General features: G+C 42.4%; 3 protein-coding genes across 5 annotated transcripts; 1 reads left to right on the forward strand and 2 right to left on the reverse strand.

The window, feature by feature from the left end:
- Positions 1-2,624: 2,624 nt before the first annotated feature.
- LOC110386611 (uncharacterized) lies at positions 2,625-13,245 on the forward strand. Of its 2 annotated transcripts, XM_062675648.1 has the most exons (3): positions 2,625-11,614; positions 12,278-12,521; positions 12,925-13,245. In XM_062675648.1, the coding sequence occupies exon 1, from the start codon at positions 3,257-3,259 to the stop codon at positions 7,376-7,378; it is 4,122 nt and encodes a 1,373-aa protein (XP_062531632.1). In that variant the 5' UTR covers positions 2,625-3,256; the 3' UTR covers positions 7,379-11,614; positions 12,278-12,521; positions 12,925-13,245. The 2 variants fall into 2 exon arrangements, with proteins under 2 accessions (XP_062531632.1, XP_062531630.1); XM_062675646.1 differs by having other exon boundaries at positions 12,278-13,245.
- On the reverse strand, positions 9,322-13,214 carry LOC101745787 (uncharacterized). Its single transcript, XM_038020109.2, has 3 exons — positions 13,045-13,214; positions 10,344-10,616; positions 9,322-9,595 (listed from the first exon to the last, which is right to left on the reverse strand). The coding sequence occupies exons 1-3, from the start codon at positions 13,078-13,080 to the stop codon at positions 9,419-9,421; spliced, it is 486 nt and encodes a 161-aa protein (XP_037876037.2). The 5' UTR covers positions 13,081-13,214; the 3' UTR covers positions 9,322-9,418.
- Positions 13,246-20,215: 6,970 nt separating the features above from the next.
- Positions 20,216-22,720, reverse strand: LOC110385307 (uncharacterized). 2 transcript variants are annotated; one of them, XM_021348436.3, is made up of 4 exons: positions 22,608-22,710; positions 22,027-22,128; positions 21,316-21,681; positions 20,216-20,489 (listed from the first exon to the last, which is right to left on the reverse strand). In XM_021348436.3, exons 2-4 carry the CDS (start codon positions 22,078-22,080, stop codon positions 20,253-20,255), a joined length of 657 nt encoding a protein of 218 aa, XP_021204111.2. In that variant the 5' UTR covers positions 22,081-22,128; positions 22,608-22,710; the 3' UTR covers positions 20,216-20,252. The 2 variants fall into 2 exon arrangements, with proteins under 2 accessions (XP_021204111.2, XP_021204117.2); XM_021348442.3 differs by lacking the exon at positions 22,027-22,128 and having other exon boundaries at positions 22,608-22,720.
- Positions 22,721-26,949: the final 4,229 nt, after the last annotated feature.

A 26,949-nucleotide genomic window follows, 5' to 3' on the forward strand; every position in this document is an offset into this window, starting at 1 on the left:
GATCCGGCGAGAAACTCAGTGGGCTGTGTCTGAGAGTTAGTTTACTCGTCGAGCCCTTCGTCGCAAGCGACGGGTTCGACGAGAACGGTGACCGGTGCTTGAAGTACCTAAGAGCACCGTTAGTGGATCGGGAGGATCCGAGATGACGTGTTTTGGGCGACGTCGACTGCTTTCCATTCTGTCCGCAGGATCGGGAATGTAGTTACCGGCGGCCACGATGAGAGGGTTCTCGTGTCGTGCCGCTTTATCGAAGTGGCGCATGGACGCCGACTGAAGATACTTACTGATGGACTCTAAGTCCAGGTCGTCATGGAGGTCGACGTTCCTGACGAACCACGGGGCTCCGACGGCTATCCTGCAAAAACGGGATTGAATAATTTGAAAGGATTTTAAGTGTATGCGGGCCGCGTGAGCGAACACTACACTTGCATAGGTCATGAAGATATCTCTGGAAACGCACTGTGGATGAACGCAAGGGCTCTAGGTAGTATAGATGAACTCTACTCCGGTGGCGGGTGGTGCGATGGTAATAGCGTGATGATGGGATCATCTGAAATAATTCCTCAGAGCACTTCTCCACTTCTTCCGACGTTTCGAATAATTTAAAGGTTTTGTGATCAATTCGTGGTGGTTTCGTGGAATATGGATCCAGCTGGTCCAATAACACTGTTAGTAAGCGGCTGCAGCTCTAACACTAGAAGGAGGAATAGGAACCCTGGTAGCCGTAGTCGTAAACTCTTCGAAGTGTTCGAAATGGAACGCAACCCAGGTCCGCTGAGTTTCCCGCCGGTTCTTCTGAGATCCGCTCAGGGCTCTAATCGGCAGTTGATGCATTCGTGAAGCAGCTGCTCTTGAGCTGCTAGGTCTCCTTCGGAGGCGTTTGGGTGGCTATATATTATATAAAAATAAATAAAACAAATTAATGCTTATTTCTTTCTTTTTTTTTGTAAATTTATGACCTGGTAACTAAGATATTTAGGTCAAGTCTTATTGAAATTTATATTCTTAATTTTATGAAAAATGATTTTATAAAATGAAATGAGATGAGATGATATGGAAAGAAAGATAATCTCAGTAAAATGGTGGTCACCTGTCGATGCCCATATCGTGGTTGGAGGCGTCCGTATCGGGGTCGGGGTGCAGTTGAAGTACCTCGGCCTCATTCTGGACAGTCGCTGGACCTTGCGTCTCCTTCTGAACGTCGGGGGGCCTGACCAGGTGACGCGCCGTCTATCTCTATACAAGGGTTTTTTGATGTAAAAATCTTCAAATCTGATTACATTCATTTAACTAGTAATATGAACTTAACAACTCGTGTTTAGTAATAACTGTAAAAGGAGGAAGGATAAAAAAAAAAACAATCAGATTTGAAGTTAGTGATTAAGCAAAATTGTTAGCTAGCTGTTTTTTCTTTAAATCAATTTTTGGGTTAAAAGTGTAGTTTTAACATGTTTGGTCCTTCGAGCCGGATGGTCTTTTTTGTGGGTAACATTTACCATCTCCATAGAACGGAAACAATTTTCTAAAAATAATGATAAAATGGTAAATGTGGGTATGTCTTGAGATGATCCAAGTGACTGTTCCCATTGTTTGTGTGTTTCTAAGTCCAATTTGGATACAACTAAATGTACGATAATTGCATCCCATGTATCCAGGGGTATCCACGCCGAGATTGTCAAGAGAATTCAAACATACCTTCGTAGTATCTAAAATTTCCTTTAAACTTTTAAAACATTCTGTGTTCATCTTCTTTTGATTTAAAAGGCGGCTGATAAAACTCCCGTTGACTCCTGGTCATTTTTTGATCAGCGAAGCACCGGTTACTATCCCTGAAGAAAGTTTCGTGGATACTCAACCAGACTATTTAAACCGATGCAAAAGGTGCAACGTATGGTACGAAGTCTATGGCGACGCTGGCGATCTGAGTATCTTACTTTATTGCAACATCGTTACATATGGTCCCAGAATCACCCCGACATAAATGTTGGTACGATTGTCTTAGTGAAAAAAGATCGTTTACCTCCAAGTAAATGGCTTTTGGGACGAATTGTGGCGAAGCACCCGGGAGCAGACGGTGTTTTTTTTTTTTATTGCTTAGATGAGTGGACGAGCTCACAGCCCACCTGGTGTTAAGTGGTTACTGGAGCCCATAGACATCCACAACGTAAATGCGCCACCCACCTTGAGATACACGTTCTAAGGTCTCAAGTATAGTAACGACGGCTGCCCCACCCTTCAAACCGAAACGCATTACTGCTTCACGGCAGAAATAGGCAGGGTGGTGGTACCCACCCACGCGGACTCACAAGAGGTCCTACCACCAGTATCACAAGAGGTCCTACCACCAATGCGTGTAGTCTCCTTACAATTTAAAGATCGTGTGTTTAAGAAACCAGTTACTAAACTGTGCCCTCTGCCTCTAGCTGCTTCAGAGCCTTAGTTAAGTTATAGTTTATAGTTTTGTTTTGTAGATTCTCACTCTATTTAAGTTAAAGTTCAGATGTCTGTATCTTCTACGGTTAAAGGACCCATATAGTCCTTGGGTCGCGGTATGTTTAATAAAAAATATTTAAATCTGGTTACATTCATTCAACTAGTAATATGAACTTAACAACTCCTTGTTCGCGCCGACGTTTAGACATATTTCATAGATATAAAACCTCTTTGCCATTGCACTCAAGGCACGCACGCACGTCACAATAAAACAGTCAATCAAAAAATCAGAGTTTAATTTTACATAAATTAAATTCCAAATGTCCATACGAGACATAATTTGGCGACCGTGACAGGACACAATTCAAAAAACCAAACCAAAAACGCGCATCTTCTTCCAAAACGAGACGACGCGTACCAATCAAAAGGCTCATCGCGAAGAACATTTTGGGAGTCAAGATTGGCAGCAGCAGCCTGGACCTAGCCGGCCTCGGTTCGTGAAGCATCATTCAAGCATTCAAGCGACACCGAAGCTCAGCGTTCAGCGTCTCGAGAGTTTGCGTTGCGCCCTGCCTACAAGCGCGTAGCCTCTTTACGTCACAGCATCGGTACGACGGACGAGCCATATCGCGCGTTATCAGTGCCGTCAGCTTTTCGCACGCCAACTGGTATGCCGACGCAGTAAGGAGCGTGAGATATAACTTATTTATTTACAATCTATTGGTTTCTTGCCTACATTTTGCAATATGCATATTTATTGCGTTAGACTTGTTGAATTTCACTAAAATTTGTAAATATTAACTAGTTTATATTATAATTCAAAATGCCTTCAGACGGTGAAAAACATAGTTCCATCCGCGGATCTTTAAAGGAGCTCACGACTAAACGTAGCTCAATTAAGGGTCAAATAACCAAGTTTAAAAACTATCTCGACAAGCTGATTCTGCAGTCAACATTATCAAATGTTGAGCTAGCTGAACTATCACTTAAACTTGACAGATTTGAGGGACTTTCAACAAAGTTTGATGCGTTGCAAAGTGAAATCGAGGTCTTAAATTCTCATAATCTTGACTTCGAAATCGATGAAAGAGACAACATTGAGCAGGATATTATAACAAACATTGTCACAGCAAAAAATATTATCGATCAACAAAATTCGATTAAAGATGAAGATAGACGCAAATCGATCTTCCAGGAAGCTCAGGGTAGTCTCGATCATCACAATATTGGTGTAAAATTACCGCAAATTCAAATATCTAAATTCAATGGGTCCTATTTTCACTGGTTGGAATTTCATGATACTTTTGTAAACCTAGTGCATAAAAACGAACATATAACGAACATACACAAGTTCCATTATTTAATTTCATATTTGGAGGGCGACGCAGCGCGCATAATTTCTAATCTCGAAGTGTCCTCGGCGAACTATGCAGAGGCCTGGGAACTACTTTGTGCGCGATACAATAATAAACGATTACTTATTAACCAACACCTTAAATCACTATTCAATATTCAGTCCATTACTCGCGAATCGGAAAGGTCACTACGTTTCTTGGTGGATCATGTAACCAAAAATTTACGGGCGCTATCTAGCTTGAAACAGCCGACTGATCATTGGGATATGCTTATTATCTTCATGCTCTCTTCCAAGCTAGATAATATGACGCTAACCAAGTGGGAGGAGACGCGTAATGCCATCGACGATGTACCTACTTTACAACAATTCTTTAAGTTTTTGGTCGATCGTGCTGACGTTCTCGAGGCTTTAAATAGAAACAAATTTGATAACCCTACCAAGACATTACTAAATACTTCGCGTCACTCAGCCCCTACTACTAATAATAAACCAATCCATGTGAAATCGTTTACCAGCACCACTCAAAATTATTCATCTTCTTGCATTATTTGTAAAGAAAACCATCGAATCTATAATTGTCCCATATTTATATCAAAAAACATAAAGGAAAGATGGTCTGAGGTTGAAAATTTAAAATTATGCGCTAATTGTTTGAGAGCTGGCCATTCAGTGACTGAATGTCGATTAAGCAGCTGTCGCGAATGTAATGAGCGACACAATACACTTCTCCACCAGTCTAATACTGCAGTCGTAAGTACTTCCGCTATGTGCTACAACTCTAGTGATGTGCTACTATCCACAGCATTAATCGAAGTATCCAATCCAAACACTAAAGAAAAATCTACTGTACGTGCCTTTTTAGACTGTGGAAGTCAATATTCGTTTATCACTAAATCTTTAATGCAAAGGTTATCACTTAAATCTAGATCCATTGATATACTAAATGTAATCGGAATCAGCAATAAATCAGCGGATACGATTAAAGAAAGTTGTACTGCGCAAATATCGTCACTACGAACTCAATTTAGTGTGACACTTTCTCTATTTGTCCTCGACCAGTTAACGGGTATATTACCTAACACTCCTATCAACATCAAACATTTAAATATACCTAACAATATTAAACTAGCCGATCCTTCTTTCTATCAACCTGGTCCAATCGACCTGTTGATTGGATCAGATATTTTTTGGGACATTTTGGGTAGCGAAAAACGTTCCATAGGCCCTAGTAATGTTAAGTTAATTAATTCTAAATTTGGTTGGTTGGTCGGCGGCAACATAAACAACATATCACGAAACAACAATACATTTATTCATCATTTATCCAAACATCATCCATCAAAACATAATTTAAACACACATCATTCTATTATACATTGCAATCATGCTGCAGTATATAACCCATCTAGTACAACAAACATTCATGAAATGTTATCTAAATTTTGGGAGATAGAAGATCTGCCTCAAAACAAAAAAATAAGCATAGAGCATAAGGCTGCAGAAGATCATTTTGTAGAAAACACCACCAGATTAGAATCAGGTCGATTTTGTGTCAGATTACCTATGCTTGAGTCCCCGGACTGCCTGGGTGACTCATACAATACAGCAAAAAAACGTTTCCTTAATCTAGAGAAAAGGTTCCGTAGAAATGGTAAGTTAAAGTCGCAATATACAGAGTTCCTACGTGAATATGCGAGTTTAGGTCACCTATCTAAATCTGATACTCCAATACCGCCACTATCATACTTTTTATGTCATCACGCCGTATTCAAGGACAATAGCGAAAGCACAAAAATCCGTGTTGTTTTTGATGGGTCAGCTGTCACCGCATCCGGATTTTCCGTTAACGACATACTTCGGGTAGGTCCAAGTATTCAGGATTCTCTTTTCTCCATATTGATAAGAGCACGACAATACAAATATCTATTGACCGGCGATATAGAGAAAATGTATCGCCAGGTATTAGTTCACGAAGACGATCGTGATCTCCAACTAATACTATGGAGAGAAGATGAGTCTATGCCTATCGAGACTCTGCGCCTGAATACTCTCACTTACGGAACCGCAAGTGCTAGTTATCTAAGTACGCGCCATACGCGCTGTCTGTGGCAGGTAGGTGAGGAATGTACTGACGAAACTATTAAGACAATTATAAAAAGAGACTTTTTTGTCGACGATCTCATAACTGGTTCAGATGATGAGCTCACGCTACGTTATAATATTCAAACCGCAATATCACAAGCTCTTAATTCAGCATGCTTCAAACTTCGTAAATACAAATTCAACTTACCTTCTATTTTTGACAATTCATTTATTGCCGTTCAAGAAAATCTTGCGTTGAGTGAGTCTTCGAGCACTCTTGGAATCGGGTGGAGTCCTTCTAGTGACTGCATACATTTTCCCATAAAGATTCCTCACAATACAAACAACGTAACAAAGAGAACGATCATGTCTGACGCGTTCAAAATATTTGATCCTTTAGGTATTTTAAGTCCATGCATTATTAAGCCTAAAATGATTTTACAAGAACTGTGGATCCTCAAGCTCGATTGGGATCAACCTGTTCCCCATGATGTTAAAACTGAATGGTACGATTTTATTGATAATTTAAAATTTATATCAGAAATACAAATCCCAAGGAGGGTGCTTTGTGACTCACCTATCGCAATCGAAGTGCATTCGTTCAGTGACGCATCACAAAGAGCCTACGGGGCATGTATTTATATAAAATCTATAGATTGCAATAATGTAGCTACAGTAAACTTATTATGCTCGAAATCTAAAGTAGCTCCACTAAAACCTGTGACAATTCCAAGGCTAGAGTTATGCGCAGCTTTATTAGCGGCTAAGTTATGCAAGAGTGTACTCGATTCTATACGATACGTACCTTCTCGTTCTGTATTCTGGTGCGACTCAAGCATAGTACTAGGGTGGCTGAATAGTAATCCGGCTAAGCTCAAGACATTCGTCGCCAACAGAGTAGTTGAAATACTAGAAACATCAAAATCATCATCCTGGAGATATGTACCTACCGATATGAACCCTGCTGATTTAATATCCCGCGGTGTTAACGCAAATAAACTTCAAAACATGAGTTTATGGTGGTCAGGTCCTGCTTACCTTGGTCACGACGAAACACATTGGCCAGTCTTGAATCCCACTAAACTTCATGAAGAGCTACCTGAAATAAAACAAAATATTAAAACCAAACACTTACCAAACATATACGCTAGTCCGGCTGCCATCCTGGAGCCTGTAATAAAAATCGAAAATTACTCTAAAATAAATAAATTAAAAGGTACATTGGGATACATAAATAGGTTCATTTACAATTCAAAAAATCCCAAAAACAAATTAACCGGCCATTTATCAATCGAAGAAATAAACAATTCATGTACTCACCTTTGCAAAATAGCACAAAAACAATCATTCACTGCAGAATACAATTCACTAAGCACAAATAAAATATTAAATCCAAAATCAAAAATTTTACCTCTGTCCCCATTCATAGATAAAAATAATTTAATACGGGTCGGTGGTAGGATCAATGCATCGAATTATTCTTACGGCGCGAACACTCCTTTTTAGTAATAACTGTAAAAGGATGATGGATAAAAAAAAAAAAAATCAATCAGATTTGAAGTTAGTGATTAAGTGAAACAGCGAGCTAACAATTTGCTCGCTGTTTTTTCTTTAAATAAATTTTTGGGTTAAAAGTGTAGTTTAACAAGCGTGGTGTTATTGTTTTTATTTAATTCTGGTATACTATATGAAATGCTAATGAATGTAAATTGGATGCAAAATCTGAGTAAATGAAAAAAAAACCAATTGCATTATACGGGGCGCCCGTGTGGGACCAGTATTATTAGAGATCCTCAAAATTTATATTCCATGAGGGTGGGGGATGGAAGGGGGTCGGCTCTGTGTTCGCGTTAGAAAAAAAAACCACAATTCGCAACATCTTCAAACCGATCTTCGAATACTCAACATATAGCGTTGGGATATTAAGCAAAATAAAGTTAAGACTAAAATCTGGATGTTTTTTTTGTATTTCAACTCCTTTTCTGTTTCATAGTGTAGTCTTTAACACTAAAACAGTATTGATAGTTGAAAAAGATCGAAAAGTTATGCCGCCCGAATGAACAGTAAAAATATTTCACTGGGTGCACCTCCAAAAGGATATTGACAGAGAAGAATTGCTGGTTGATGCGGCAGATAGAATCGATCTCCGCTCCAGAAGGGAGCCGCGTCCCGGCGCGGCCGAAGTTCGAGCGCGGAAGCTTCAATCTCGGCGTGCCGTGCTCGAGGCGTGGTCTTGCCGCCTGGCGGACTCCGCTTACAGGCGACGGACCGTCGAGGTGATCCACCCGGTCCTCTCGGACTGGGCGAATCGCAACCGAAGACGTTTCACCTTCCGAGCGACGCAGGTGCTCACGGGACATGGCTGTTTCGGTCACTACCTGCACCTCGTCGCCCGGAGGGAGCCAACGCTGAAGTGCCACCACTGCAGTAGCTGCAACGAGACACGGCGGAGCACACGCTCGTGTACTGCCCCGCTTTCAGAGGAGCAGCGCCGCGTCCTCGTTACAAAAATAGGACCGGACTCCGGCCCCTATGAGGAGGCAGTCTCCTCCCGGTGATGGTCACGGGGCGACCTAAGGGGGTTGAGGCTGTGCCGCACGCTACCGTCACTTAGCGCGCTGGCACCAGGAGGATGGGACGACGCGTCGGCGGCTGCGGACTGCGATGCGGTCCGCATTTTCGTCGTCGCTGTTATCGCCGAACATACTGGGAAGAGCAACCCGGTCGGCGGTGTATCGCGTTCCGACCCGGCAGGCTGGTTCTGGCCCAGCGGGGTATTCCGGAACACCAGCGGCATTGCCCGGGCGGCCTGGTAGGGCCACCGTACCGCGGAGACCGACATCGTTGGTCGTCGACTATCGCCTCGACCACCCGTCGGTCGGGCGTCCTCGGGGTGGCGCCGCGTGTCTGGTTGTAGTGTTAACCGCGGGAACCCCCCTACTCTGACCGGGTTTTGACCCCGGACGAAGATCGGACGTCGGGTGTAAGAGTGTAGGGGAGTCGTTTAGTGGGTGGGCCCTAAAATTCCTTGGGCCGGCGGTCTGCTCTCAACACCTGCGGATCGTTGAGTCTCACATACCCCGCGCGCCCCCTAGGCGCGGGGATCTCGTAAGAGGTTCGGCACCCGGCCCGAAAAAAAAAAAGAAGATAGAATCGATAACCACTCATCTAATTATCGTCGATTGGCGACATGTTGGCCTACAATAATTACCCGTCTTTTCTCTTGTGGGTCATTAAGCCAACAAAGAGATATTGTTGTGAGAGCATGTTTATATCTGTTACCAGCAACTCTAGATTCCTAATTAGAAAAGCAGAAAAATCGTAAAAACTTTGTAACCATATATTAAGTGGATTGTAGCATTAAGGTGCTTACGCCGTGAGTTCTGGTAACCAACAATTGGCGCGGTAAGCTCGTCTGCCAATAAACAACAGTAATAAAACGACAAAGCAACGGATTATTCGTTTAATTCGAAAATTCAAATACGTTTACAACCAATTTGGTGGCAAAGTCCTTCCGCATTTCGTTTTTTTGCATCTTTTTGGCTTCTACGATGCGCAAATGTTGAATTCGTCGTAACTTTCTTTGCAGATAACAGGGCAATCTATCTGATTCTTTTGACATTGTAGGACGCAGCGTTTTACTTTCTGGCATTGGTCTCTGAGAGCAGAACGAAGGCTGTCTTTCGCCTCTTTGAAATCGGAATGGTAGTTGTTGTTGGTATTCTGGAAACAGAATAAAAAAAACATTTTATGAAAACTTTTTCACGTCACAGTATTGGAATTTTATCTTATTGCCATTTAAAGGAAAAGTAAGAACATGAATAATTTTGGAAAAAGAAGGAAGATTTTTCTAAAGGTTTGGATTTCGATGCTAAAAATGAGGAAAATGTAGATCTTACTTCAGATAAGCAGATCCAGGCAAACAGAGTGAACGTTGCTCCAGTGACAATTGGTACTGAACTAAACTTTAGCCGGTTTTACGAAGATCCACGGTAGGCAGCGGCTTGGCTCTGCCCCTGGCATTGCTGAAGTCCATGGGCGACGGTAACCACTCACCATCAGGTAGGCCGTATGCTCGTCTGCCTACAAGGGCAATAAAAAAAAAAGATCCAGCCGGGAGCTGATTATACTCCCTGACCCGCGTTTGTATCTGACCTAGCAGGATTGGTAGTAAGTACCACTTAGTCTCATTCGAGGTTTGGATGCCAGTTGATGGGGGCTTTAATCATTTTAATTCCACCTACGTCCTAAAACGCTTTGGTGGAAGTCAGGCGACTCAATAATGGCCCAGATAAAAAAAAGGTTTTATTTCAGTGTCCCATTTTAGACTATTTAATTTTACCGTCGGTGTGATGACGTTATCAATCGACGGTGCTATAGGTTCGAGGAGTGAGGATGCTAATTTGAATAAAAACAAGTTATCAGCTGTGTTGATTTTAGGAACTATCTAGTAATTTTTATATGAACTCACCCTAAGAAGATGATAAAGTATATATGCAGCATCGTCATTTGCAGATTCGGTGTTGTGTTTAACGTTATCGTCTGTAAAATAATTAGGTACGTTCTGCGGATGATCGACTTCATGACTGAAACCGTGTCTATTCGCATTTATGATATCATTAATGACGCGATGCGAGTCAAACCCAGGTTCCTTTGGTACAACAAAAAATATTGAATCGCTTTTATCGGCCACGTCAGAATTAATTTTCACTGAAGCATAATTCGCGAGCTCGCCGTAAGTGTTCTGAAATTTAACGTTTTTATTTTTATTTTTTATTGTAATAGTAAAATTTTTATTTTAGTAATAACAAGTGTTTTTGTATTTGAATTTCTATGGTAAGCAATTGCGGTCTAGGAGAGTATATTATTACACTTAGCGTACTTTTCATTAATGGGTTATACCTCACGGACATTAAAGCTGGGAATGACCAAGCCAATCAACTGTCTTGAGTTCATTAAAAAGAAATGCTTGAATTTTTTTTATCGTGTTTTGCTTACGGTTTGTTGAGACGTAATTAATAATAAAATAACTTTGTATCCATTTTCGTTGTAATGAAATGGAGATAATTGAATATTTGAAAGCAATAGTTACTTTAGCCAGTCCCGCGGACAAAAGCATGAGAACACAACTGCACGGGCCCAACATATCGATTACAATGAACCGTTCTCGTTCAAAATTTTTCTTCCGAAAAATCTTAATTAAAGAAAACAAGAAATTTCTAATTTAGTAAACATGCTTTCTGAATATCATGACTGATTAGTTTGTGTTTGTTATAATGTACAGGGTGTTCGTTCACGTATACTGGTACTGGTGGTAGGACCTCTTGTCAGTTCGCACGGGTAGGCACCACCGCCCTGCCTATTTCTGCCGTGAAGTATTAATGCGTTTCGGTTTGAAGTGTGGGGCAGCCGACCTTAGAACTCATATCTCAAGGTGGGTGGCAGCGTTTACGTTGTAGATGTCTATGGGCTCCGGTAACCACTTAACACCAGGTTGCCTGTGAGTTCGTCCACCCATCTATGCAATAAAAATATATGACAACGGGTAATAAAAACATTTATGACCGAGCAGGTCATTGTCTATAGTTAATCACGGAAACAATTCCCAGTATTTAGAATGATTCAACAAAAAATCTATTCAAAATCAACAAGCAAAAACTGGATGGAAACAGATTACCAGAACACGGCGAGGCTGGATCGCGGTTGGCAGTACGTGCATACCATTCGGACTTCAGTCTAAAAGTGAGCATTAATTACCGAATTACCGACACCGTTACAAGTATCCCAACTCAACTGACATTGACATCTCGCTTAGCCAACCTCCATTTCTGACCGACCAAGTCTTTTCGGACTTGACGTTTCACAACAAGAATATTAATTTAAAGTGGGTTTGGTCATAGGATTTTTTTTATTTATTCTAATGTCCGTTCTGCTCTTTCAACTGAAGCACAGGATAATTTTAAACAATATTTCAATTACAACATTATCAATAGTGTGAACAATATTCATTTATTTATTTATTTATTTTGCTGACTTCAAAACAGAGCACACTGTATAAGGTAGCAGCCTAGTCATATATGTGTGACTAATAAAGAATAATTATTACTGTAACCAATGCTATTTAATTAAGTCATTTAAGGGAAATGCAATTTTTTAATTATTTTCTCTTTTTAAATGAAGTTTTATGTAATGAGTGTATCAGTAGACAAAGATAAAGGGTATAATTAAAATTCGTTTTACGATTTTATTTCGCGTTTGTTATTACTGATTATGATTATTCTGTGGTTACGCGCTATGGTTCGAGATAAATAAAATTCTACCGAATTACAAGTCAACACTGTATTAGCACTTAGAACACTTAAAATACCTTAAAATTTTCAATTCGCTTCTTCTACTTCGCTTCAGGTGATCCGTTCGCTGTTTCGCTTCGAGTAGTACCGATTACTGACTAACTGCGTGCCATCTCTGCAACGCTTTTATAGCCGATACCACATCCCTAGAATTATCGAGAATATTCCATAAAAGTCGAGTATTGTATTTCGGCAATCTGACAGCAGATGGCGTCGTACTTCTCGAGCGTTGTAGATCTTACTAGATCCTTCGATATTCGTTCGGCTATTCGGCGATAGATGGCGTTACTTTTACCTGGGTAACATTATTTTATTATTATTATTTTATTGATCTGGTACGCAAACGAGCATATGGCCCACCAGATATTGAGTGGTTACCGTTGCTCATGGACTTCGCCAATGCCAGGAGCATAGCTAAGTCGCTGCCCACCGTTAAGTACTCTCCAAAAGCCGCGTTTGAAGAAGGTCATGTCACAGCGCTCGGGAAGCACCGTGGAGGGGAGCTCATTCCAAAGCCGGATGGTACGTGGCAAAAAGATCTCTGCAAACGCACTGTGGATGAACGCAGGGCCTCTAGGTAGTATAGATGAACTCTACTCCGGTGGCGGGTGGTGCGATGGTAATAGCGTGATGATGAGAATTTTCTGAAACAATTCCTCAGAGCACTCCTCCACTTCTTCCGACGTTTCGAATAATTTAAAGGTTTTGTGATCAAGTGGTGGTGGTTTCGTGGAATATTGATCCAGCTGGTCCAATAACACTGATAGTAAACTGCTGCAGCTCTAACACTAGAAGGAGGAATAGGAACCCTGGTAGCCGTACTCGTAAACTCTTCGAAGTGTTCGAAATGGAACGCATCCCAGGTCCGCTGAGTTTCCCGTCGGTTCTTCTGAGATCCGCTCAGGGCTCTAATCGGCAGTTGATGCATTCGTGAAGCAGCTGCCCTTGAGCTGCTAGCTCTCCTTCGGAGGCGTTTGGGTGGCTATATATTATATAAAAATAAATAAAATAAATTAATGCTTATTTCTTTCTTTTTTTTTGTAAATTTATGACCTGGTAACTAAGACAATTAGGTCAAGTCTTATTGAAATTTATATTCTTAATTTTATGAAAAATGATTAAATGAAATGAAATGAGATGAGATGATATAGAAAGAAATATAATCTCAGTAAAATGGTGGTCACCTGTCGATGCCCATATCGTGGTTGGAGGTGTCCGTATCGGGGTCGGAGTGCAGTTGAAGTACCTCGGCCTCATTCTGGACAGTCGTTGGACCTTCCGTCTCCTTCTGAACGTCGGGGGGCCTGACCAGGTGACGCGCCGACTCTATACAAGGGTTTTTTGATCTAAAAATCTTCAAATCTGATTACATTCATTTAACTAGTAATATGGACTTAACAACTCGTTTTTAGTAATAACTGTAAAAGGAGGAAGGATAAAAAAAAAAAACAATCAGATTTGAAGTTAGTGATTAAGCAAAATTGTTAGCTAGCTGTTTTTTCTTTAAATAAATTTTTGGGTTAAAAGTGTAGTTTTAACATGTTTGGTCCTTCGAGCCGGATGGTCTTTTTTGTGGGTAACATTTACCATCTCCATAGAACGGAAACAATTTTCTAAAAATAATGATAAAATGGTAAATGTGGGTATGTCTTGAGATGATCCAAGTGACTGTTCCCATTGTTTGTGTGTTTCCAAGTCCAATTTGGATACAACTAAATGTACGATAATTGCATCCCATGTATCCAGGGGTATCCACGCCGAGATTGTCAAGAGAATTCAAGCATTCCTTCGTAGTATCTAAAATTTCCTTTAAACTTTTAAAACATTCTGTGTTCATCTTCTTTTGATTTAAGAGGCGGCTAATAAAACTCCCGTTGACTCCTGGTCATTTTTTGATCGGCGAAGCACCGGTTACTATCCCGGAAGAAAGTTTCGTGGATACTCAACCAGACTATTTAAACCGATGCAAAAGGTGCAACGTATGGTACGAAGTCTATGGCGACGCTGGCGATCTGAGTATCTTACTTTATTGCAACATCGTTACATATGGTCCCAGAATCACCCCGACATAAATGTTGGTACGATTGTCTTAGTGAAAAAAGATCGTTTACCTCCAAGTAAATGGCTTTTGGGACGAATTGTGGCGAAGCACCCGGGAGCAGATGGTGTAATGCGTGTAGTCGTCTCCTTACAATTTAAAGATCGTGTGTTTAAGAGACCAGTTACTAAACTGTGCCCTCTGCCTTTAGCTGCTTCAGAGCCTTAGTTAAGTTATAGTTTATAGTCTTGTTTTGTAGATTCTCACTCTATTTAAGTTAAAGTTCAGATGTCTGTATCTTCCACGGTTAAAGGACCCATATAGTCCTTGGGTCGCGGCATGTTTAATGTAAAAATCTTTAAATCTGGTTACATTCATTTAAATAGTAATATGAACTTAACAACTTGTTTTTAGTAATAACTGTAAAAGGATGATGGATAAAAATAAAAAAAAATCAATCAGATTTGAAATTAGTGATTAAGTGAAACAGCGAGCTAACAATTTGCTGGTGGTGGTGGAGGTGGTGTTATTGTTTTTATTTAAGTCTAGTATACTATATGAAATGTTAATGAATGTAATATGGATGCAAAATCCGAGTAAATGAAAAAAAAAATTGCCCTATACGGGGCGCCCGTGTGGGGCCAGTATCATTAGAGATCCTCAAAATTTATATTCCATGTGAACGGGGCGGGGTGGAGGGTGACGGGGGGGTCGGCTCTGTGTTCGCGTTAGAAAAAAAAACCGCAATTCGCAACATCTTCAAACCGATCTTCGAATACTCAACATATATCGTTGGGATTTTTTTTTATTTTTTTTTATTGCCCTTATAGGCAGACGAGCATACGGCCCACCTGATGGTGAGTGGTTACCGTCGCCCATGGACTTCAGCAATGCCAGGGGCAGAGCCAAGCCGCTGCCTACCGCTTAATACTCTCCACAAGCCTCATTTGAAGAAGGACATGTCATAGCGCTCGGGAAACACCGTGGAGGGGAGCTCATTCCATAGCCGGATGGTACGTGGCAAAAAAGACCTCTGGAAACGCACTGTGGATGACCGCAGTGGCTCCAGGTAGTATGGATGAACTCTACTCCGGTGGCGGGCGGTGCGATGGTAAAAACGAGATGCCGGTATCATCTCGAACAATTCCTCAGAGCACTCCCCATGGAACATACGGTACAAACTACAGAGGGAACCGAAGTCCCTCCGCAGACCCAGAGGTTCCAAGGATATTAAGCAAAATAAAGTTAAGACTAAAATCTGGATGTTTTTTTTGTATTTCAACTCCTTCGACGACCGAGGACGTCTCACCTTCCGAGCGACGCAGGTGCTCACGGGACACGGCTGTTTCGGTCGCTACCTGCACCTCGTCGCCCGGAGGGAGCCGACGCCGAAGTGCCACCACTGCAGTAGCTGCAACGAGGACGCGGCGGAGCACACATTCGCGGAGAAGCGCCGCGTCCTCGTTGCAAAAATAGGACCGGACTTGTCATTTCCGACCGTCGTGGCTACGATGCTCGGCAGCGACGAGTCCTGGCAGGCGATGCTCGACTTCTACGAGTCCACCATCTCGCAGAAGGAGGCGGCGGAACGGGAGAGAGAGAGCTCTTCTTCACTCTCGGCGCCGTGCCGCCGCCGCTGAGCCGGGGGTCGGAGGAGGGCGTTTGTCCAGCTCCAGCCCCTATGAGGAGGCAGTCTCCTCCCGGTGATGGTCACGGGGCGACCTAAGGGGGTTGAGGCTGCGCCGCACGCTACCGTCACTCTAGCGCGCTGGCACCAGGAGGACGGGACGACGCGTCGGCGGCTGCGGACTGCATTTTCGTGGTCGCTATCGTCGCCGAACATATTGTGGAAGAGCAACCCGGTCGGCGGTGTATCGCGTTCCGACCCGGCAGGCTGGTTCTGGCCTAGCGGGGTATCCCGGAACACCAGCGGCATCGCCCGGGCGGCCTGTGGTAGGGCCGCCGTACCGCGGAGACCGACGTCGTTGGTCGTCGACTATCGACCCGTCGGTCGGGCGCCCTCGGGGTGGCGCCGCATGTCTGGTTGTAGTGTTGACCGCGGGAACCCCTCTACTCTGACCTCGGACGGAGATCGGACGTCGGGTGTAAGAGTGCAGGGGAGTCGTTTAGTGGGTGGGCCCTAAAATTCCTTGGGCCCGCGATCTGCTCTCAACACCAGCAGATAGTTGAGTCTCACATACCCCGCGGACCCCCTAGGCGCGGGGACCACGTAGGAGGTTAGGCCCCCGGCCCGAAAAAAAAAAGCAGATAGAATCGATAACCACTCATCTAATTATCGTCGATTGGCGACACGTTGGCCTACAATAATTACCCGTCTTTTCTCTTGTGGGTCATTAAGCCAACAAAGAGATATTGTTGTGAGAGCATGTTTATATCTGTTACCAGCAATTCTGGATTCTTAATTAGAAAAGCAGAAAAATCGGTTTGCAATACCATCACAACTTTGTAACCATATATTAAGTGGGTTGTAGCATTAAGGTGCTTACGCCGTGAGTTCTGGTAACCGACAATTGGCGCGGTAAGCTCGTCTGCCAATAAACAACAGTAATAAAACGACAAAGCAACGGATTATTCGTTTAATTCGAAGATTCAAATACGTTTACAACCAATTTGGTGGCAAAGTCCTTCCGCATTTCGTTTTTTTGCATCCTTTTGGCTTCTACGATGAGCAAATGTTGAATTCGTCGTAACTTTCTTTGCAGCTAAGATGACATTTTTGGACGCAGTGTTCTACTTTCTGGCATTGGGCTCTGAGAGCAGAACGATGTCTGTCTTTCGCCTCTTTGAAATCGGAATGGTCGTTGTTGTTGGTATTCTGGAAAAAGAATAAAAAAAACATTTTATGAAAACTTTTTCTCTTTAATTATTTAAAATCTGCTTAAAAAAGTACTTAAGTAACATATAAATCTTTAATCGGGAATTCTATGACTATAATCACGTCACAGTATTGGAATTTTATCTTATTGCCATTTAAAGGAAAAGGTAAGAACATGAATAATTTCGGAAAAAGAAGGAAGATTTTTCTAAAGGTTTGGATTTCGATGCTAAAAATGAGGAAAATGTAGATCTTACTTCAGATAAGCAGATCCAGGCAAACAGAGTGAACGTTGCTCCAGTGACAGTTGGTACTGAACTAAACTTTAACCGGTTTTACGAAGATCCACGGTAGGTAGGCTTGGCTCTGCCCCTGAAGTCCATGGGCGACGGTAACCACTCACCATCAGGTAGGCCGTATGCTCGTCTGCCTACAAGGGCAATAAAAATAAAAAGATCCAGCCGGGAGTTGATTATACTCCCTGAGCCGCGTTTGTATCTGACCTAGCAGGATTGGTAGTACCACTTAGTCTCATTCGAGGTTCGGATGCCAGTTGATGGGGGCTTTAATCATTTTAATTCCGCCTACGTCCTAAAACGCTTTGGCGGAAGTCAGTCGACTCAATAATGGCCCAGATAAAAAAAGGTTTTATTTCAGTGTCCCATTTTAGACTATTTAATTTTACCGTCGGTGTGATGACGTTATCAATCGACGGTGCTATAGGTTCGAGGAGTGAGGATACTAATTTGAATAAAAACAAGTTATCAGCTGTGTTGATTTTAGGAACTATCTAGTAATTTTTATATGAACTCACCCTAAGAAGAGGATAAAGTATATATGCAGCATCGTCATTTGCAGATTCGGTGTTGTGTTTAACGTTATCGTCTGTAAAATAATTAGGTACGTTCTGCGGGTGATCGACTTTATGACTGAAGCCGTGTCTATTCGCATTTATGATATCATTAATGACGAGATGCGAGTCAAACCCAGGTTCCTTTGGTACAACAAAAAATATTGAATCGCTTTTATCGGCCACGTCAGAATTAATTTTCAGTGAAGCATCATTCGCGAGCTCGCCGTTTGTGTTCTGAAATTTAATGTTTTTTTTTTTTTTTGTAATAGGCGAATTCTTATTTTAGTAATAACAGTATTTGAATTTCTATGGTGAGCAATTGCAGTCTAGGAGAGTACATTACACTTAGCAGACTTTTCATTGATGGGTTATAATACCTCACGAACATTAAAGCTGGGAATGACCAAGCCAATCAACTGTCTTGAGTTCATTAATGTTTTGCGTTATCGTGCTTACGGTTTGTTGAGACTTAATGAATAATAAAATATCTTTGTATTCATTTTCGTTGTAATGAAATGGAGATGATTGAATATTTGAAGGCAATAGTTACTTTAGCCAGTCCCGCGGACAAAAGCACGAGAACACAACTGCACGGGCCCAACATATCGATTACAATGAATCATTCTCGTTCAAAATTTTTCTTCCGAAAGATCTTAATTAAGGAAAACAAGAAATTTCTAATTTAGTAAACATGCTTTCTGAATATCATGACTGATTAGTTTGTGTTTGTTATAATGTACAGGGTGTTCGTTCATGTATACTGGTACTGGCGGTAGGACCTCTTGTCAGTTCGCACGGGTAGGTACCACTGGCGGAAGCTTCAATCTCGGCGTACCGTGCTCGAGGCGTGGTCTCGCCGCCTGGCGGACTCCGCCTACGGGCGACGGACCGTCGAGGCGATCCGCCCGGTCCTCTTGGACTGGGTGAATCGCGACCGAGGACGTCTCATCTTCCGAGCGACGAAGGTGCTCACGGGACACGGCTGTTTCGGTCGCTACCTGCACCTCGTCGCTCGGAGGGAGCCGACGCCGAAGTGCCACCACTGCAGTAGCTGCAACGAAGACACGGCGGAGCACACGCTCGCGTACTGCCCCGCTTTCGCGGAGCAGCGCCGCGTCCTCGTTGCAAAAATAGGACCGGAATTGTCGCTTCCGACCGTCGTGGCTACGATGCTCGGCAGCGACGAGTCCTGGTAGGCGATGCTCGACTTCTGCGAGTCCACTATCTCGCAGAAGGAGGCGGCGGAACGGGAGAGGGAGAGCTCTTCTTCCCCCTCGTGGCCGTGCCGCCGCCGCTGATTTGGGGGTCGGAGGAGGACGTTTGTCCAGCTCCGGCCCCTATGAGCAGGCAGTCTCCTCCTGGTGATGGTCACGGGGCGACCTAAGGGGGTTGAGGCTGTGCCGCACGCTACCGTCACTCTAGTGCGCTGGCACCAGGAGGATGGGACGACGCGTCGACGGCTGCGGACTGCGATGCGGTCCGCATTTTCGTCGTCGCTGTCGTCGCCGAACATACTGGGAAGAGCAACCCGGTCGGCGGTGTATCGCGTTCCGACCCGGCAGGCTGGTTCTGGTCCAGCGTGGTATCCCGGAACACCAGCGGCATCGCCCGGGCGGCCTGGTAGGGCTGCCGTACCGCGGAGACCGACATCGTTGGTCGTCGACTATCGCCTCGACGACCCGTCGGTCGGGCGTCCTCAGGGTGGCGCCGCGTGTCTGGTTGTAGTGTTGACCGCGGAAACTCCCCTACTCTGACCGGGTTTTGACCCCGGACGGAGATCGGACGTCGGGTGTAAGAGTGCAGGGGAGTCGTTTAGTGGGTGGGCCCTAAAATTCCTTGGGCCGGCGGTCTGCTCTCAGCTGCGGATCGTTGAGTCTCACATACCCCGCGCGCCCCCTAGGCGCGGGGATCTCGTAAGAGGTTCGGCCCCCGGCCCGAAAAAAAAAAGAAGATAGAATCGATAACCACTCATCTAATTATCGTCGATTGGCGACATGTTGGCCTACAATAATTACCCGTCTTTTCTCTTGTGGGTCATTAAGCCAACAAAGAGATATTGTTGTGAGCGCATGTTTATATCTGTTATCAGCAACTCTAGATTTTTAATTAGAAAAGCAGAAAAATCGGTTTGCAATACCATCACAACTTTGTTATCATATATTAAGTGGGTTGTAGCATTAAGGTGCTTACGCCGTGAGTTCTGGTAACCAACAATTAGCGCGGTAAGCTCGTCTGCCAATAAACAACAGTAATAAAACGACAAAGCAACGGATTATTCGTTTAATTCGAAAATTCAAATACGTTTACAACCAATTTGGTGGCAAAGTCCTTCCGCATTTCGTTTTTTTGCATCCTTTTGGTTTCTCCGATGGGCAAATGTTAAATTCGTCGTAACTTTCTTTGCAGTTAATAGGGCAATCTATCTGTTTCTTTTGACATTTTCGGACGCAGTGTTCTACTTTCTGGCATCGGGCTCTGAGAGCAGAACGAAGGCTGTCTTTCGCTTCCTTGAAATCGGAATGGTCGTTGTTGTTGGTATTCTGGAAACAGAATAAAAAAAACATTTTATGAAAACTTTTTCTCTTTAATTATTTAAAATCTGCTTAAAAAAGTACTTAAATAACATATAATTTTTTTTTAATCTTTAATCGGGAATTCTATGACTATAATCACGTCACAGTATTGGAATTTTATCTTATTGCCATTTAAAGGAAAAGGTAAGAACATGAATAATTTCGGAAAAAGAAGGAAGATTTTTCTAAAGGTTTGGATTTCGATGCTAAAAATGAGGAAAATGTAGATCTTACTTCAGATAAGCAGATCCAGGCAAACAGAGTGAACGTTGCTCCAGTGACAGTTGGTACTGAACTAAACTTTAACCGGTTTTACGAAGATCTAGCCGGGAGTTGATTATATTCCCTGAGCCGCGTTTGTATCTGACTTAGCAGGATTGGTAGTACCATCTAAACTGGCTTCGAATAGTTTACCAACAGATACCAAGTGGTCGTGATGCCAACGACCTGCATTTCCACTTCTGATGGGAAAGATGTGAGAAAAGGTCACCTTGAACTTAGTCTCATTCGAGGTTTGGATGCCAGTTGATGGGGGTCTGGGGGCTTTAATCATTTTAATTCCGCCTACGTCCTCAAACGCTTTGGCGGAAGTCAGGCGACTCAATAATGGCCCAGATAAAAAAGGTTTTATTTCAGTGTCCCATTTTAGACCATTTAATTTTACCGTCGGTGTGATGACGTTATCAATCGACGGTGCTATAGGTTCGAGGAGTGAGGATGCTAATTTGAATAAAAACAAGTCATCAGCTGTGTTGATTTTAGGAACTATCTAGTAATTTTTATATGAACTCACCCTAAGAAGATGATAAAGTATATATGCAGCATCGTCATTTGCAGATTCGGTGTTGTGTTTAACGTTATCGACTGTAAAATAATTAGGTACGTTCTTCGGATGATCGACTTCATGACTGAAACCGTGTCTATTCGCATTTATGATATCATTAATGACGAAATCTTCTTTCTCATTATTCGAATCTGATCTATATCTGTCCTCGAAATCATATTCGTAGTCATCCGAGTCCTTGACTACATATGTTATATCACTGCTCAAATGTGAGTCAAACCCAGGTTCCTTTGGTACAACAAAAAATATTGAATCGCTTTTATCGTCAGAATTAATTTTCACTGAAGCAACATTCGCGAGTTCGCCGTGTGTGTTCTGAAATTTAACGTTTTTATTTTTATTTTTTATTGTAATAGTAGAATTTTTATTTTAGTAATAACAAGTGTTTTTGTATTTGAATTTCTATGGTAAGCAATTGCGGTCTAGGAGAGTATATTATTACACTTGGCGTACTTTTCATTAATGGGTTATACCTCACGGACATTAAAGCTGGGAATGACCAAGCCAATCAACCGTCTTGAGTTCATTAAAAAGAAATGCTTGAATTTTTTTTTATCGTGTTTTGCTTACGGTTTGTTGAGACGTAATGAATAATAAAATAACTTTGTATTCATTTTCGTTGTAATGAAATGGAGATGAATATTTGAAAGCAATAGTTACTTTAGCCAGTCCCGCGGACAAAAGCACGAGAACACAACTGCACGGGCCCAACATATCGATTAAAATGAACTATTCTCGTTCAAAATTTTTCTTCCGAAAGATCTTAATTAAAGAAAACAAGAAATTTCTAATTTAGTAAACATGATTTCTGAATATAATGACTGATTAGTTTGTGTTTGTTATAGTGTACAGGGTGTTCGTTCATGTATACTGGTACTGGTGGTAGGACCTCTTGTCAGTTCGCACGGGTAGGTACCACCGCCCTGCCTATTTCTGCCGTGAAGTATTAATGCGTTTCGGTTTGAAGTGTGGGGCTTAGAACCTTAGAACTCATATCTCAAGGTGGGTGGCAGCGTTTAGGTTGTAGATGTCTATGGGCTCCGGTAACCACTCAACACCAGGTGGCCTGTGAGTTCGTCCACCCATCTATGCAATAAAAATATATGACAACGGGTAGTAGAAACATTTATGACCGAGCGGGTTATTGTCTATGGTTAATCACGGAAACAATTCCCAGTAGAACGATTCAACAAAAAATCTATTCAAAATCAACAAACAAAAACTGGATGGAAACAGATTACCGGAACACGGCGAGGCTGGATTGCGGTTGGCAGTACGTGCATATAATTTGGTCTTTAGTCTAAAAGTGAGGATTAATTACCGAATGACACCGTTACATCTATCCTAACCCAACTGACATTGACATCTCGCTTAGCCAACCTCCATTTCTGACCGACCAAGTATTTTCGGACTTGACGTTTCACAACAAGAATATTGATTAAAAGAGGGTTTGGTCATAGGATTTTTTTTACTTATTCTACGAGTAATGTCCGTTCTGCTCTTTTAACTGAAGCACAGGATAATTTTAAACAATATTTCAATTACAACATTATCAATAGTGGGAACAATATTTATTTATTTATTTTGCTGACTTCAAAACAGAGCACACTGTATAAGGTAGCAGCCTAGTCATATATGTGTGACTAATAAAGAATAATTATTACTGTAACCAATGCTATTAAGTCATTTAAGGGAAATGCTATTTTCTAATTATTTTATCTTTTTAAATGAAGTTTTATGTAATGAGTGTATCAGTAGACAAAGATAAAGGGTATAATTAAAATTCGTTTTACGATTTTATTTCGCGTTTGTTATTACTGATTATTATTATTCTGTGGTTACGCGCTATAGTTCGAGATAAATAAAATTGTACCGAATTACAAGTCAACACTGTATTAGCACTTAGAACACTTAAAATACCTTAAAATTTTCAATTCGCTTCCTCTACTTCGCTTCAGGTGATCCGTTCGCTGTTTCGCTTCGAGTAGTACCGATTACTGACTAACTGCGTGCCATCTTTGCAACGCTTTTATAGCCGATACCACATCCCTAGAATTATCGACAATATTCCATAAAAGTCGAGTATTGTATTTCCGCAATCTGACAGCAGATGGCGTCGTACTTCTGGAGCGTTGTAGATCTTACTAGATCCTTCGATATTCGTTCGGCTATTCGGCGATAGATGGCGTTACTTTTACCCGGGTAACATTATTTTAATATTATTATTTTATTGATCTGGTACGCAATGGTATGAGCATATGGCCCACCTGATATTGAGTGGTTACCGTCGCTCATGGACTTCGGCAATGCCAGGAGCAGAGCCAAGCTGCTGCCCACCGTTAAGTACTCTCCAAAAGCCGCGTTTGAAGAAGGAATGCCATAGCGCTCGGGAAGCACCATGGAGGGGAATTCCAAAGCCGGATGGTACGTGGCAAAAATATCTCTGGAAACGCACTGTGGATGAACGCAGGGGCTCTAGGTAATATAGATGAACTATACTCCGGTGCCGGGTGGTGCGATGGTAATAGCGTGATGATGGGATCATCTGAAACAATTCCTCAGAGCACTCCCCCACTTCTTCCAACGTTTCGAATAATTTAAAGTTTTTGTGACGAAGTGGTGGTGGTTTCATGGAATATTGTGGGACTATTCCTGCAGTCACCGTCAACGTCCCAGACACGTCTTTACGGATCCAGCCGGTCCATAACACTGTTATTAAACGGCTACAGCTCTTTTTTTTTATTGCTTAGATGGGTAAACGATGGGCTCACAGCCCACCTGGTGTTAAGTAGTTACTGGAGCCCATAGACATCTACAACGTAAATGCGTCACCCACCTTCAGATATAGCTTCTAAGATCTCGGTATAGTTACAACGGCTGCCCTATCCTTCAGACCGAAACGCATTACTGCTTCACGGCAGAAATAGGCGGGGTGGTGGTACCGACCTGTGCGGACTCACTTGAGGCCCTACCACCAGTACGGCTGCCAGGATCCCTATTCCTGCTCTAACACTAGAAGCAGGAATAGGGACCCTGGTAGCCGTACTCGTTGAACTCTTCGAAGTGTTCGAAGTGGGACGAAACCCATGTATCAACCCGCTGAGTTTCCTGCAGGTTCTTCCGAGCGGATCACGATTCGGTAGTTGATGCATTCGTGAAGCAGCTGCCCTTGAGCTGCTAGGTCTCCTTCGGGGGCGATCGGGTGGCTATATATTATATAAAAATAAATAAAACAAGTTAATGTTTATTTCGTTTAGGAGTCTAACCTATAATCATCAGTATTGTGCTTAATATAGTACTAAACTACTATAGAGATACCCAGCTCTCAAGTTATATGAATGGTAGCCTATGGGTCCTGTGACGACGTTCAATCAGAGGGATAAAAATTTGGGAAACTATTCTGAATGAAAATCAAACATTCAAGGTGACGTTTCCTTGTAATTAAAATCCATCTCAGCCACAGATTCAGCACTCCGTGCGTAAGCACAATCGGAATTTACATTAACGCGGTCGTATGACCTCATTTAAAACCTTCCGCGCGAAAGGAGAGCCTCTCTATGGTACATTGAATCACTTGAATCGCCGGGACGCACAAAAGTATTGGATATGCCATTAAGCATAACTTATTTCGAGCCTGCGACCCCAGGTGGGGGAGGAAAGTTCTCGAATGGAGGCCACGGATGGGTACCAGGAGCGTCCTCCAACCAGGTGGACGGCGGTAAGTCGTTGGATGCGGAAGGCGGAGGACCGCATTCTGTGGAAGGCATTAGGGAAGGCCTATGTTCAGCAATAGGCAGATAAAGGCTGATGATGATGATGATATCTTATATTTCGCCCATATGAGATCACAGATAACCAGATTGGCTATTGCTATCGTTGGTTATATATTTTTATATATATTGACATTTTTTCATTTTGATCTTTGATGTCCTGTCGGTAATGCTTTCTCGCCTGTCAGTAAAATCGTCGTGGACTAAGGGATATGACACCCGGTGTAATCGTATCAAGCGATACCTACATCGGTGTTCGAATCTCACAGGCGGGTAACAATTCTTCTAATGAAATACGTACTTAACAATCTTTCACGATTGTCTTTCACGGTGAAGGAATAGCATCGTGTAATAAAAGTATAATTTGCGTAGTAACTGGTGTCGTCAGTCCGCACGGGTAGGCACTACCAACCTGCCTATTGCTGCCGTGAAGCAGTAATGTATTTCAGTTTGAAGGCTGGGGCAGCCGTTACACTGTACTGTAAAAACTGCGACCTTTACAACTTATATCTCGAGGTGGGTGGTGCCATTTAAGTTGCAGGTGTCTATGGGCTCCGGTAATTACTTAACACCAGGTGGGCCGTAATCCCTTCTAAGCAATTAAAAAAAAAGGTAATAGACAAAACCACATCCGATTTTCATTAATCAATGTTTTGCAATCAAAACGCTTTCCACTCGTGGAACGATTCCTAAATTAGTGTGCATTTACGTATATATGTATATGTGTATATGTGCATGTATGTAAATTAATAGTTTCGTCCAAAAGCCTAAACTAATAGAACTTTTGTTTTAGAATGTGTACAGATTAAGATCCAACGAATAGATTTTGTCTATTATGCCTGTCCTCACAGACACAGCCCACTGAGTTTCTCGGTGGATCCTTTCAGTGGGTCATGATTTCGATCCGGTGGTAGATTCTGCTAAGCACTAGCCTTGCTAGGGCTAGTGTTAGTAAATTCGCCAGGTTAAGTCCGCTGAACTCGCCTACGCGTTGAACCTAGATTAAGAACTCGAGGTTACTGGGCTAGTCATGAAAACAAAAGTGCCTTCACTAATTTAAGATGTACCTTCATATAACATTGGGTAAATACCACCATACGACTCTAATCTGTTATCAACGGATCATACTTTTGGGTTTCAAACTAAAAATTTCCATACCAAAGCCCAAAAAAACTGCCTTTTCCTTTTCTAGGGACAAAGGCATTCAGCGAAGGAATGGGTAGCAGTGGTCTCTGAGTATTATACCTTACTCAGATTGAGAACCTGGATTTACTGACGATAGGCCCTTGTGGATGCTAACTGCCTATTTATGCCGTAAAATAGCCACACGTTCCGAGTTCGAAGCTTGAGACAGTCGTTGTACAATACGATTGAGAGCTGGACCTCAGGCCTCAAGGAGGTCAGCGGAATTTGCGTTATGATATCACTAGCAACCACTTTATACATCCGTGACCTCGTCCAGTCCCCTTTTTATTTATTTATTGCTTAAATGGGTGGACAAGCTCACAGTCCACCTGGTGTTAAGTGGTTACTGGAGACATCTACAACGTAAATGTGCCATCTACCTTGAGATATAAGTTCTAAGGTATAGTTACAACGGCTGCCCCACCCTTTAAACCGAAACGCATTACTGCTTCACGACAGAAATAGGCGCGGTGGTAGTACCTACCTACGTGCGGACAAGAGATCCTACCATCAGTAAAACCTATGCAATGAATTAAACAATGTTCGTGGAATAGATTAAAAACTAATATAAAAATTTCTCGAAATAACCAACACAAAGTAATTATTAATGTAATTATTTTTTAATAAC

This window comes from Bombyx mori, chromosome 24 (genome assembly GCF_030269925.1).
Source record: "Bombyx mori chromosome 24, ASM3026992v2".
NCBI classification, from domain to species: Eukaryota; Metazoa; Arthropoda; class Insecta; order Lepidoptera; family Bombycidae; genus Bombyx; species Bombyx mori.

Coding starts and splice junctions, on each gene's coding strand:
- LOC110386611 (XM_062675646.1), top strand. CDS start 3,257: ATGCCTTCAGACGGTGAAAAACATAGTTCCATCCGCGGATCTTTAAAG.
- LOC101745787 (XM_038020109.2), bottom strand. CDS start 13,080: ATGCGTTCCATTTCGAACACTTCGAAGAGTTTACGA. Junction 10,617..13,044: donor ACACTTCGAAGAGTTTACGA/GTACGGCTACCA, acceptor GTTAAATTTCAG/AACACTTACGGCGAGCTCGC. Junction 9,596..10,343: donor TACTTTATCATCTTCTTAGG/GTGAGTTCATAT, acceptor TTCTGTTTCCAG/AATACCAACAACAACTACCA.
- LOC110385307 (XM_021348436.3), bottom strand. CDS start 22,080: ATGTTGGGCCCGTGCAGTTGTGTTCTCGTGCTTTTGTCCGCGGGACTG. Junction 21,682..22,026: donor TGTCCGCGGGACTGGCTAAA/GTAACTATTGCT, acceptor GTTAAATTTCAG/AACACACACGGCGAACTCGC. Junction 20,490..21,315: donor TACTTTATCATCTTCTTAGG/GTGAGTTCATAT, acceptor TTCTGTTTCCAG/AATACCAACAACAACGACCA.